We start from the raw sequence: 13,363 nt of genomic DNA, 5'->3' as shown, positions 1-13,363 counted from the left end.
AGTCAAAATCGTGATTAAAATTCGATTAATTGTGCAGCCCTAGTGGCAGGGCACCTTTAAGCAACAGGTCAAAGACAGACCACATCAAATACCATTTGACAAGGTACAAATAACATGTGTACAAAAGCCAAAATCAACTACGCTTGGAGATAATCCATAAACAGAACCAAAACCCCCTGCCGATGACTGTTTTTACATGTACTTACTCATGTGAGGGCAGTCAACTGAAACTGAATTTACACCCAATCAAGATACATTGCATTACAAAAACATGCATTGTCCTATAGTACAAAAGTCCTTTTTAAAGATCTGAAATGTAAAATCTCTTAAAAATCAAGGTTAAAGCTTAATTAAAAAAAATCAAACTGATCAAGCAGGACCCCAGTCGGGAGGGAACATGTCTTTTAAGTTTCACATATTGAGTGGCTGATTCTTGGAGAAAACAAAATTTTATATTATATATATATATATATATATATATATATATATATATATATATATATATATATATATATATATACATACATACATACAATGGGATATACACCACCGGCCACTTTATTAGGTACACCTGTCCAACTGCTCGTTAACACTTAATTTCTAAGCAGCCAATCACATGGCGGCAACTCAGTGCATTTAGGCATGTAGACTGGTCAAAGAATCTCCTGCAGTTCAAACCGAGCATCAGTATGGGGAAGAAAGGTGATTTGAGTGACTTTGAACGTGGCATGATTGTTGGTGCCAGAAGGGCTGGTCTGAGTATTTCAGAAACTGCTATCTACTGGGATTTTCACGCACAACCATCTCTAGGGTTTACAGAGAATGGTCCGAAAAAAGAAAAACATCCAGTGAGCGGCAGTTCTGTGGGCGGAAATGCCTTGTTGATGCCAGAGGTCAGAGGAGAATGGCCAGACTGGTTCGAGCTGATAGAAGGGCAACAGTGACTCAAATAACCACCCTTTACAACCAAGGTGGGCAGAAGAGCATCTCTGAACGACCAGTACGTCGAACTTTGAGGCAGATGGGCTACAGCAGCAGAAGACCACATCGGGTCCACTCCTTTCAGCTAAGAACAGGAAACTGAGACTACAATTTGCACAAGCTCATCGAATTACAATAGAAGATTGGAAAAACGTTGCCTGGTCTGATGAGTCTCGATTTCTGCTGCACAGTCGGATGGTAGGGTCAATTTGGCGTCTACAACATGAAAGCATGGATCCATCCTGCCTTGTATCAACGGTTAGGCTGGTGGTGGTGGTGTCATGGTTTGGGGAATATTTTCTTGGCACTCTTTTTCGGACCATTCTCTGTAAACCCTAGAGATGGTTGTGCTTGAAAATCCCAGTAGATTAGCAGTTTCTGAAATACTCAGACCAGCCCTTCTGGCACCACAATCTGCCACGTTCAAAGTCACTCAAATCCCCTTTCTTCCCCATACTGATGCTCGGTTTGAACTGCAGAGATTTCCTTGACCATGTCTACATGCCTAAATGCACTGAGTTGCCGCCATGTGATTGGCTGCTTAGAAATTAAGTGTTAACGAGCAGTTGGACAGTGTACCTAATAAAGTGGCCGTTGAGTGTATATACTCTATCTATCTATCTATCTATCTTCTATCTATCTATCTATCTATCTATCTATCTATCTATATCTATATCTATATCTATATATAGATATATATATATATCCCCATTGTACAGCATTATTGCACTGAACTACAAACAGTTTCACTGTTACCTTAATATTACAATAAAACCTAAAACCTTGAGGTCTCTTTTCCCTGCCTGGTATTTGGGGGCCATGCTTTTAACCCTTGTGTTGTCCTCCCGCGTTAAAAACTGACAAAAATTTGACATTTTTTTTCCCTTCTTCAGTTTTTACTAACACTACCTTACAACCACTAGTTTTACTGTACTTTTTGGAATTCATTGTCAATAACTCTCATTTATATAGAATTATACCTAATATTTGAGTTCAAAAAGCAGAGATTATTAATTATTTTGAATATATTATATGTATAATATATTATGAAATATTGTATTATTTGGACTAATAGTTAAAATCAGAGAAACGTACAGATAAGTTTTGTCAGGAATGAAAGTGATCAACTATATTTGCAAAGAGCGTTGTAAGGAATCCAATCCCATTTTTTTGTGGTAATGTGGTTAAGAAGAAACCCATATTTCAGATATAGACACTTTTTAAAGGGGTCAGTTTGACCCAAGGACAACAGGAGGGTTAAAACACTTTTGTACCCTTAAAACTGGCACCAACAAGCCAATAGTTTACCCAAAAAATATTCTCAAAAGATTTTACATCTTTATCTTCACAGACACACTGACTGAGGACATCTTGTTACTCTAATGTAACAAACAATGGAAGTTTCACAGAAACCAACTAACGGGCACCTAACGTTTCTGTGCAGGTTACAATAAATACCTGATTGCAAGTCAGGCATTTTTTCCACACACAAAACCCTAAATGCTTTACGTAACAGGCCTGAAATCAAGCTTTGAGAGACACTCCACTGGTTATGGTCTCTCTCCATTTGAATTCACGCCTAAACCAACTCGGAACATTACTGTTGGGTCTCCAGAAAGCCCTGCCGGGCGGAAGTACCAGTCTTAACCAATTCTAGGTTGTATACTCTGGCTCTCCTGAGAAAGAGAGGAAAGAAGTCAGTTAGTCATCAAAAGTCTGTATCAAAAGTACAATGAGTGTCTCTAAATAGAGTAGCCTAAAAATAAGCAAAAGACAATACTCTAAACAAATATTATTGTAACAGCAAGCCCAAGTTTCTTTCAGTTGAGCGCAATAGAAATTTAATTTCAATCTTTTTGGAAATTACACTAGTTGATCCAGCAGTCAATGCTTGGAGAAAATTATGAGTAAACCACCAGTTTATAATGCTCTTTACACACCATTAAACCAAATTCATGGATGAAAACCTTCCAGAGGTCCTTACCATGAGTAGGACATAAATGGTCATGTTTGGCTGAGGGAGTTGCCAGAGGAAAGGCCATGTTGTTACTTAAATTAAACTAAAAAAAAGGACTATAGTCTGTACGGTGGCCTTTATCAGACTCAGCTCCACGCTGTCGAAACATGACTCAACTTTCCGTTTTTCAGTCCCAGATGTACTTTAGTTTATTTTGCTTTGGGCGTAAGCGTTGTACTAACACTACACTTTGTTGTAAAAGCAAATATTATATTTGACCTCAAAGTAAACTGTAGTTGAGGCTGACAAGAATACGGTCAGAAGTATCTGGTTCTGGCATTGACAGCAAGTACATCTAAAAATAGACCAATCAAGGTTAAAGTAACTTAAAAGAGCTCCCGCCTTTAAGTCTAATTATCTTAATCATCTAAATTCCAATGTGTGACACTTCTAAAAGGATACCAGCATACTTGGTACGGACACCCACTCATTATTGGTTCCAGCTCTTCATGATGTGCTGCCACACCAAAATGCTGACTTACAAACAAGGACCAAGTGTTCTTTGTGCCTACAGCACTATTTAATCAGTTTGAATGTGCCCTGATTACAGCGAGCTGTGGGCAGGCAGCCAGAGACAGAGTTGCTTGGCTGCTGCTGTCACGGTTGGTTAGGGGATATACGTAGCTTCAGTAAAAAGTGAGTAGATTTAAATTCATTTAATTTAATTTATACTCTTTATCGAGCCCCTATGGGGAAATTACAATTTAACACTTGGTTATTAGACACTACACACAGACAGACCTGAAATACATACACACGCTAAGGACCTACACATGCACTAATAGAGAGATGTCAGAATGAGTGGGCTGCCAGTGTTGGACCAGCGTCCTGAGCAGTTGAGGGGGGTTGGGTGCCTTGCTCAAGGTCCGTATGGGGACTTGAACCCGCAACCCCCCGGTTCCCAACATAGTTCCCCCATAACTTGATCCATGTCATTTAAAATTATTTTAATGTATGCAATGTATCTCTCATCCTAATTAATTCCCAGTCAGTGAAGTGTGATATTAAATTATGTGACATTTCTGATTTCATTTTGCATGTAAAAAACAAAATGTATATCATACCATGGTATAAAGGTAGCTGCCCATCTGCAGCAGACACTCTAGAGTTTCCATCATCTGCCCTTGGCAGAGAGTGTGGAGACTGGTGTGACTTTTGGATTTACTGCTTTCCAGCTCCCGTACTGTGGCTTTCAGAGCCACAGAAGCACACTGGAAGACACTCATTCCTGAAAACACAAACATTTGGAGCCTTTTATTCACTACAGCCGCTCCCTTACTCTTTAACTTTAATATCTAACTGTAAGAAAGACTCAATAATTCACTCACCATACCTAATGCTAGCTGTAACATGATAACTGACAAAAAACAAACAAATCAACTGAACATTTTAAACTTATTCTACACGAACAAACAGTGCAGCTTTTTAGTCTGTTGCTGTGGATTTAGATTTTGATTGAGTTGATTCTGTCATTACATACAGATGGATGTTTCATACTCAGGCTTTAATTCATTATCTTAATGTTAAATTTTGGCAAACATGCATTATTTGTAATACTAGAACAGTGATCATTCAAAATACGCCTGTTTGAAACGGGCTGATTACTTGGCCTGTGTTGTTGTTACTTGAAGCTTAGCACTTAGCAACCACACTGTTTAGCCGACTAGTGACTTACTGTGTACTCCTACTTTAGACAAAAACATTGTACTCCCACATTTACCTGACAGACAACGTTGCAGATTCAGAATTTAATCACAAAATATCAAAATTAAATGTGGAGTAATCACAGACATATAGAATACAGAGACGGATTCACAGAGACTAAGTTGGCTCCAGAATGTGAGTGTGTGTTCGCAGAGAGAGAGAGATAGAAGTGGAAGGCTACGCAAATAAAGAGAATTTTTCTTTAACTACATGTTGGTGTTGTCTTTTCGTTGAAGTATGGATTTGATTCGCTGTTTTTTTTGCCGACGGTAATGTGATTGGTGATTATGAGAAAGCAGCACACTTTGGACCTAGGGGGAGCATAGAGGGTGAGTCTGAGTGAGAAAGAAGAAGGTGGAAATTTACAGTTCACAGATTAATACGATATAGTGTCTATATGAGCTATTGGCAGCAAAAATGCCTTTTTTTTAAGTTTTCCCTAAGCAAAATGATCCGAGTGAATTTAAGATGGGCTTTTATTGTGAAGGGACAAGCTAGTTTTTTTATTGAGATTCCTCTAAGCGAAATGCTGAATGAATTTAAGAGGACCTTTATTGTGATGGGCAGACATGGAAGAGCCAGCGTCAACATTTTATCCGCAGCTTTTTTAGTTTTATTCACGGTTTGATATCCAACGCTATCCAAACTGCTCCAAATTCCAATCCCAACGTTCATTAGGAACCCAGGAAACCATGTGTGAAGTAGATTGGATAAACAGTTCACGAGATATTTCAACTACAGACCCCACACGCACAAGCACAAAAGCTTCCCAATTTATAAGATAGATGTGACAACAAAGTGATTGTACTGTAATGCTTTTTAGTAGGAATGATTAGCCGGGTTCCCACACCAACACGGCATAGTTTGAAAAATGGATCAGGGTTAATTACGGTTATAAAACTGAGAATTTTTGTGAGGAGTTGCCGCGGGCTTTACAGAAGCTCACACACAACAATTTAAAAGGGAGAGTGGTTTGAATGTGTAAAACACTTGTGTGCTGTGTTACAGTGATGGCGGTATATGTATATATACATAGTGTAGGTTGAGCGACAGAGACAAAACAGCCCATTTACTAATGTTAAGTAACACAAATCTCACAACAACAGGTTCTATGATTGAACAAAATATATAAATTTAATGTCTATTTATGTCCATTTTAAAAAACAACACCTTTCAAGGCCTTGAATTTTTTAATTCACAAACATTCAAGGATTTTAACCATGTATTTGGTAATTTTATATGCAGAGAAAATGCTTTTTTCTCAAACCTTCTTTTACTTAAAATGTTGGCAATTGGTGACTGTGAGTTCACATTTTAGGTTTTTTATGTCCTTTGGGTGTTTATTTTAAATAATCCTTTCTACCACCACCTCCATGTACTTTATAGTTCCTTAATGTGATTTTTATTTGTGTGTCTGAAACAAACAAACCAAACTATTTCCCCCCCCTATGGTTATGTTTTTATGGGTTTTCATTTTTATTATTTTATCATCATTTTATGCATCCTTTTATGCGACCACTTTTGGGCATCCCTTTTACTCTAATTGGTAAGCACCTTGTAACCCTGTTTTTGGAAAAGAGCTTCGTCAATGCAGTTTATTATTCATATTTAATAGCCTCTGGTAGTTAAAAGGTTAAAATACTTACCAGAGTTATCAGTGGCTTCAACGTCAACATACACACCGTCCATCATCGTCTGTCTCAGAACCTTAAAGAAAACATTGGTTAACACTGGTTAAAGATAGTTTGGCTTGGTAGGGGAGTTCTGAGCAGCTCCTGCACACATGTGCAGAGTTACAATAAAGCAGTCCAAATAGGAATATAGTATAAGGCAGCACAAATATGTTGCCATATTTCCGGACATCGGTACCACAGTTGTTGTGGCCCTGGTGCTCTAAGATGAGGAGAAAGGAAACAGATTGGTGGACGATGGAAGTCTTGAGAGATTCCAGTAATGTAGAATACTGAGAAAAAAAAGAAAAAAACACTTCCCAAGATGTGTCCCTACAACATCCTCATATTATACACCGCTGATGATTTTAACCACATAAGCCAGAAAGCAATGTACTGTACAGTGGGATGTAAACAAGAGCACATCTGTTTGTGTGATTGGTGGAGGTTGCACAACACTTAATTGAGGAACACCCACTTAAATTTAGCATACACAATGCTTTGGCAATTTGTGGCATTCAAGGAACACATGCCTGCCGCCTTCACGTGGCTGTAGGCCGACAACATAGAGTGCTCTTGCTGTGCAGTTAAAAGTATGAGTACTTACTGGTTTAGGAATGCATGATCAATTTATTGTCTAAGATAGTTCAGTTCAGTATCACTTAATCTGCCTATTATTTTATTGATTCATTGATTTGTTAGTAGTCTATAAAATGTAAAAGAAAATACCGGAAAACAATGAAATCCTTGAACTTGACGAGCTGGAACAAGCTAATTTTTTCATTTTTTTTTCAAAATGAAACAATCAATTATGTTTTTCCATTGGAGCTGTGATACAAAAGGGAAAACATTTACTTGAAAGAAAAGTGGTAGGTTACACGTGTTCCGGTTTTGCGTCACCTATGAAACGCAAATGTACACACTGTACACAGTCGGTGTACCTTACAAAACCGGCCAAGTTGGTTTTTGTCACAGCTTTTCTTTTGAACTGTTTAAACTTCATTTACTAACGTCAACACAGAAGAAACCTCTCTGGCATGAACCGCAACACACATGTATCTGAAAAACCTGTTCGTTTGGATCAAAGGAAACCACGACTGGAGCACCCAATACCTTCTGACAAATGGGGTCACGTTGCTCTGCAAAAGGAAATATGATCCGATACGTGAGAAATGCTTGTGAACTGTGAACCGCAGAAATGTAATAAATGTAATGAGGGGAAAAAGGAAGAGGTTTGTCCCACACACAGTCATTCTCTTGCCCAGCTAACTGGTGGCATTTTCTAAAAGTTGAAGTGTTCATTTATAAAATTGTTCATGTAATTTGTTACCTATCAGTGTCATTCTTCAAATCCTGGAACACAATGATGAGGGGCATAATTTGCTCATGTTTTGCTCATATCCCATCAGCGGTGGTGAAATACTGCTTGTCACATAACAAAAAGAAACAGAGACAGCACATTTTGATCAGAAGAGATGAAAACGAGGCTCTAACCTCCAGGACTCGGATGTAGCCTTTCTCAGCACTGAGGTGGAGGCAGGTCTTTCCTGAGTTGTTCGTCTCATTGACGTTGGCCCCCAAATGGATCAGATCAGCCACCATCAGGTGGTGGTTGTGCTTTGCTGCATAGAGGAGGGCGGTCTGTGAACAGAGAGCCATGATGTTAATTGTTGATTTTCCCGTTGCTGCTTTTTTGTTCCTTCCTTAAGTCTGCTGCGTTCTGACTCTGCTGCATTCAGGAACTGACTTTTTTAAGCAGATACAATAAAAAGGGGAGTTGATATATTTCTGACTGCTTGAATTTGTTAATGAAAACCATGTGTAGCAATATATAATTACATTGATTGTGATGCATCGGGATGCATCTCAATATCGAATTGATTCAAATCGACAGGATAATCGTGACTGAATCGAGAGACCAGTGAAGATTCACAACCCTAGATAAGGCACCAATAGTATCCATCAGACATTTAAACACTGAATAGTTACTAATATGTTTGATTGCACCGGTGTAATCGTAGCCGTAAAATGAAAGTGAACAGTTTTAGGTTGCTGCTACTTAAATATCCTCCAGAAACAGTATACTTTTAAATACACCTGCCATTATTGTTCAGTAAGCATCAGGCAATGTTATATTGTGTAAACTGAATATCAAATTGCAGTTAAAGCCATATCTATGAGATGTACCACCTAACTGTACATATTAACATGGAGGCAAATACAACAAATTTCTCTTTTGTGCCACATTGATATACACTGCATATACACTGTACATAAAAACTCCTGAAATGTGGTTGAAATAATCACAGGGAAAATAATGATTTATATACAAAAACTAAGACTGTATCTCAAATGTCTTTTAATGTACCATTCCCTCAGAGTCCTTGAGGTTGAGGCTGTTAAGTGCGGCCATCCTTTTCGAAATCGCATAGCCCAGTGCTCTCTTCCCAACACACGCCACTTCATGGAGAGCTCTTAAAGGGGACAAGAAAAATTGGACATATTTAGACAAAAAAGAAGTACTTCACAGTAAAAGGTATTCACTGACACAAACAACATTCAATTTTGTAAGAGGAAAACAGGTCTGAACATGGGTTAAATACCGTGTAGTTAGTAGAGGCGTTTCATAAATCATGTTAAGAAAGAACATACGTAATTGCAAGAAGCCTGAGGGCCAGAGTGAGATCAACAAACTGAACCACGTAACAATAGGTCTTTTTCACAGCAGCCAATATGACTTGGAAGAAAAGCACTTGTGTTACTAGTCCCAGTTAGCAGGGTTTTATAGTAAACTTAACAGGAAATAAGCAGTAAAATATTTTTAGTAAACTGAAAAATAAATGAAAACTAATACCTTCAAGAAAGACTAGACTAAAACTGTATTGCCAAGTTAAAAAAACCCAAATAGAAATATAATAAAATTGAATTATTTCAGTTATATATATTATATCACTACTGAAAACAAAAACCTCTGACATTGAACCACAGAAATTGAACAGACTTGATATGAGATGTCCGTAATGTAGCTACATACTTCTGAGACAACAAAAACTCAAACTGCTGTAAAACTAAATGTATGAAAGCTAAACCTTTCTGAAAAACGCAAACTATACTAAAACTAGTAAACACACTCTAAAAACGGACTAAAACCAACTTATTCAAACTTAATTAAAATGAAATCAAAAAGTCAAGAGTAAAACATTTTCATCATTAATTAATAGCATTAAAAAGCTAATATGATACGACAATTTCAGACCTGGTTTTAGAACTGTTGTAAATGTCTGTAAATCACAGATCAGAGACCTTAAACAAAGATCATCTATTCATTATGAAGAAGACAAGACGTTAAAAGAGAAAGCACGGAGCAGCAAAGATTAAGGCAAAACCACTACGTTAAGGAAAGCCAAAGAGAACTTGTTGGCAGCCTATTGACTCAAACTGCTGATCCTCTTCAATTAGCGGATGTACTGCATAATTTCCACATGCATACAAGAACACCAAACTTACGTCCTGCCGTGTCCATCGGCGGCAAGGAGTGCAGCGTCAGAGATGCCCCTAAGCTGGCTCTCTTCTTTCTGAAGCTGGGCCCAAAAGAAAGCAGAGCTGTTCAGGTTCCAGTCGTGGACCTGGGGATGAGCCCACTCCTCCCCTCGTCCACCAACTTTTCCAAGCTTTCTGATGTTGGGATGATGGAGGCTGGAGTGCATGGAGCCTGGAGGGGATAGGGCTTGCTGGTACTCTGCTGTGCCAGGGGAGTAGGTCATGTAGAACTGGGGGCTGGGGATCATTTCATCCGACTCATCACTATTGTACCCAGAACCTTAGTGAGAAGAATTGCCATGTGAGGGGTGGTAGTAGTTGCTGCTAACATATTTATCAAGGTTATATTTTAAAGAGTAACTATTTGAATGTGGATTGGGTCCCCATGACTCACCACTTGGAGACCCCTCAGGAGACACTGGAGGGTTAGAGGGGGACAAATATTGGGGAGGGGACTGGCAGGTATTGCCAGTTCTGAGATCCTCCTCCAGCACCTCAACAATGATTGCCAGCTCCTCCAGGCTTTTGGTGGGTTGTTTTCTCTGCAAGCCAAAGGCAGCTCAGGTATTTAGAGTTATTTAATAAAAAGAAAAAAAACTCCTCAAAACAGAGGTGATTTATAGCTTTGCAGCTTTCTTGTGGTCTGGGCTTTTCAACACTCACTTTGGTAGATCGGCGTCCTTTACGAGTTTTGACTCGTTGGTTGCCTACCGTGGAAGAAAAAGTTTAAGGCTGAGAGAACTCAATATGTTTTCACTTAAAAGTAGAGGGAAAGCAAGTTCAGTTTCGTCAGACTGGGTTTTTGCAGGTTTTTGTTCCTTCCTGTTTTATGAGCCACACAACCTGTGTATCTAGAATAAACACTGCCCTTAACAAGTTTGGAATGAACTGGTATAATAATGATAGTTTTGGTCCCAAAGGAAGAAGAAATATTAAAACTTCCATTTAGTCAGTGTCCCCATAGTGTTGTATACTGTTATAATTTGGATTTTGAACTTGTTTTCTAGTCCAGAAAAGCGCAAGTAACCCTCCATCCTTACTGAACTACAAATGGGCTCTGAATATTTTGGGAAGTTGTTTTTATTGAGGCCCTCTGCAGACTACTCAGTGGTTAGATTAAATATGTTTACACTGAGATTTGTCAGTCTGTAGTAAATTCATCTGATAATCCCTGATCCAGTTCCAATAGTGCTAACTCTAAATTAACATTAGATTTCTATTGTGAAAATTGAAGAAGAGCGTTGCTAAAGCAAGACACCTTTTGATTCCAGCTTGTTATAGGCTACATTATCATGCACTTGACACTTAATACTTTTTAAATCAGCACACATTGTGATGCTAAGTTTTCAGTTTCTTCTACCAATGACTGGTGATTTCTTCTATTGTTCTTTAACTGTTGCTCAGAGGTATCTTTATCTCTTTCTACTCTTTTGATTGTCAGTCCATTGAACTCACTCATCAGTCAGTTGAACAATTGCACAGCGTTTTGTTCTCCTCTCTTAAAGGTGCACTACTTTGTCTCAAATTGTGGTAATCTCCCCTTGATCTGCTAGCTGCCTGCCCCCTGAATACACTGTGAAAAAGCCTCGTCTCAGGAGACAACACAGGGGAATAAACTTCAAAAAGTTACTAGAGGCACAGGCTGTGCACCAAAATACAACAAATTACGTTCCTCCCAATCACCGACAAGATGGTTGGGGGTTAGTGACAGTTAGTCAGTTAGTCATGACAGTTATGGAAACATGGGGGAGAGGCAAGCTTGCTCTGTTTTGTTGGAAGTTTACTTGGAACCTCAACAGAAGTGACTGCAGGAACTCATAGTGCACCTTTAGTAACAAATATATTTGTAAAGAGGACTTTCTACAACCCAAAGGGATGAAAGACCTTTCAAAAAGATAGAGTAGTAGTCTCAAACATCTGACTGGACCCAATCAGGCTTTTGTGGGAGGTGATCCAAACTTTTGATGTGTAGCTCTAAGAAGGAACAAAAATCTCCAAGACACCACATTTAAATTCCTAACGCTTATAGATGTAGATTTCACTGACCTTTGACTGTTTTTCCATGTATCTCCTGCATTCACACATTTGGTTTATGTGAAAAGAAAAAAAAGTTGAATCAGGGTAGGGCTGCACAATTAATTGAATTTTAAGCACGATCACGATTTTGGCTTTCCACGATCAAATTTGCGTGATCGAGCAATATTTCAAATTCGTCATTCCGTTGATAGAAAGCGCCTTTTTTTTTAATGCAAAGCCCATCTACTGCCCAGTAAACCACTGATCATGTGCCAATAAGAGTTGTTACCTGCACCGCGCAGCTTATTAGACAGTCACGTAAGACGTAACGTGAGGAAAATTCCACAACTGAACAGTTGGTTATACGTCGGTCACAAGGTTTACCGGTTTACCAGTAAACGCAACATTTTGTGTGCCTGTGTTTGGCTCTCTCCTCTACTCTCTATCCTCTTACTCTCCACGCAGCCCTGCCCCCATCAACTCACACACAGCTCTCCAGGAAGAGACACAGTGCCGGTCCACACTGCTGACATTTGTCCACAGTTTTAATTGTTGTTGACACAGCTGTATATTATTAGGCATTAGAGGCAAACCTGTATTTGTACCACTCTTTCCGCTGCTAACTCTGCTATTGCGGCGGCCACGGCGAAAAACAGAAGTTATTGTATGCAACTAACTTCAGTTTGTAGAGTAACAGCGTGTGAGACGGAGCCTGCTGGACCTGGACCAGAGATGTGACCCATGGCCAGAATATCATAGATAATAAAAATGCAACGCAGTGACGATACAGACATTTCATACATACGTGACTGTGCAACTCTGTTGACCAGCAATTTGATCCATGCTGGACCCATTCATAATGAGTCAGCCGTCACTCTGTGAGTAGCATACACTTCAGTCTGTTGCACTCTCCCTATCTCTTTTAAATCAGTCTGTTATTGTTGTTCAAAACAAGTGAATAAGCTTTCTCAGAGATCTTTGAAAAAAAAAAATATATTATATAAAATATAAAAATATATATATATATATATAATATATACACACACCAAGGCTATTTATTTCAGATAATTTTTATTTACATGTATTAACAGCTATATTTTCATCTGGATAGATTGAGTTTGGAGGATTGATGGTAGAGAGAGTGTGGCAAACTGGTTTAGCCCAGGCCAAAGGAAGAAGGCCAAATTACAGGTGTTGGCCATTGAGGGCATGCGACAGCAAGGGGGGGGGGGGGGGGGGGACCGTTTTTTTTTTGTGAGCCATGAAATGTTAGGTCTCAGTTCAGGGACGTTTTAGCCTTGTTAATCCAGTTACTACAGTAGCTAACGTTAATGATACCTGCTGTGTAACGTGTTATAAGTGTTTACTAGCGTGACACGCAGCAATGTTTCTGTTGCCTCTAATGTCTGTTTTGGAGCATCAGAGAGCAGCGCAG

The 13,363-nt window shown here is 38.9% G+C and overlaps 1 protein-coding gene and 1 long non-coding RNA gene across 2 annotated transcripts in view; one reads left to right on the top strand and one right to left on the bottom strand.

Moving 5' to 3' along the window:
* Positions 1-9,250, top strand: part of LOC116679301 (uncharacterized) — an 18,496-nt gene extending 9,246 nt beyond the window's left edge. The window contains exon 5 of the long non-coding RNA XR_004329482.1: positions 9,238-9,250. This is a non-coding gene — a long non-coding RNA (uncharacterized LOC116679301). The remainder of the gene's footprint in view (positions 1-9,237) is intronic.
* The window catches only part of zgc:113279 (uncharacterized), a 14,093-nt gene continuing 2,384 nt past the window's right edge, over positions 1,655-13,363 (bottom strand). The window contains exons 3-11 of the mRNA XM_032508970.1: positions 11,959-11,983; positions 10,576-10,619; positions 10,307-10,454; positions 9,880-10,192; positions 8,741-8,846; positions 7,867-8,013; positions 6,349-6,409; positions 4,063-4,226; positions 1,655-2,657 (exon numbers count right to left, since the gene is read on the bottom strand). Of these exons, the coding sequence (XP_032364861.1) occupies positions 2,625-2,657; positions 4,063-4,226; positions 6,349-6,409; positions 7,867-8,013; positions 8,741-8,846; positions 9,880-10,192; positions 10,307-10,454; positions 10,576-10,619; positions 11,959-11,983 (1,041 nt within the window). The 3' untranslated portion in view covers positions 1,655-2,624. The remainder of the gene's footprint in view (positions 2,658-4,062; positions 4,227-6,348; positions 6,410-7,866; positions 8,014-8,740; positions 8,847-9,879; positions 10,193-10,306; positions 10,455-10,575; positions 10,620-11,958; positions 11,984-13,363) is intronic.

This window comes from Etheostoma spectabile, chromosome 3 (assembly GCF_008692095.1).
Source record: "Etheostoma spectabile isolate EspeVRDwgs_2016 chromosome 3, UIUC_Espe_1.0, whole genome shotgun sequence".
NCBI lineage: Eukaryota > Metazoa > Chordata > Actinopteri > Perciformes > Percidae > Etheostoma > Etheostoma spectabile.
This window is presented reverse-complemented; position numbering and strand designations above follow the sequence as displayed.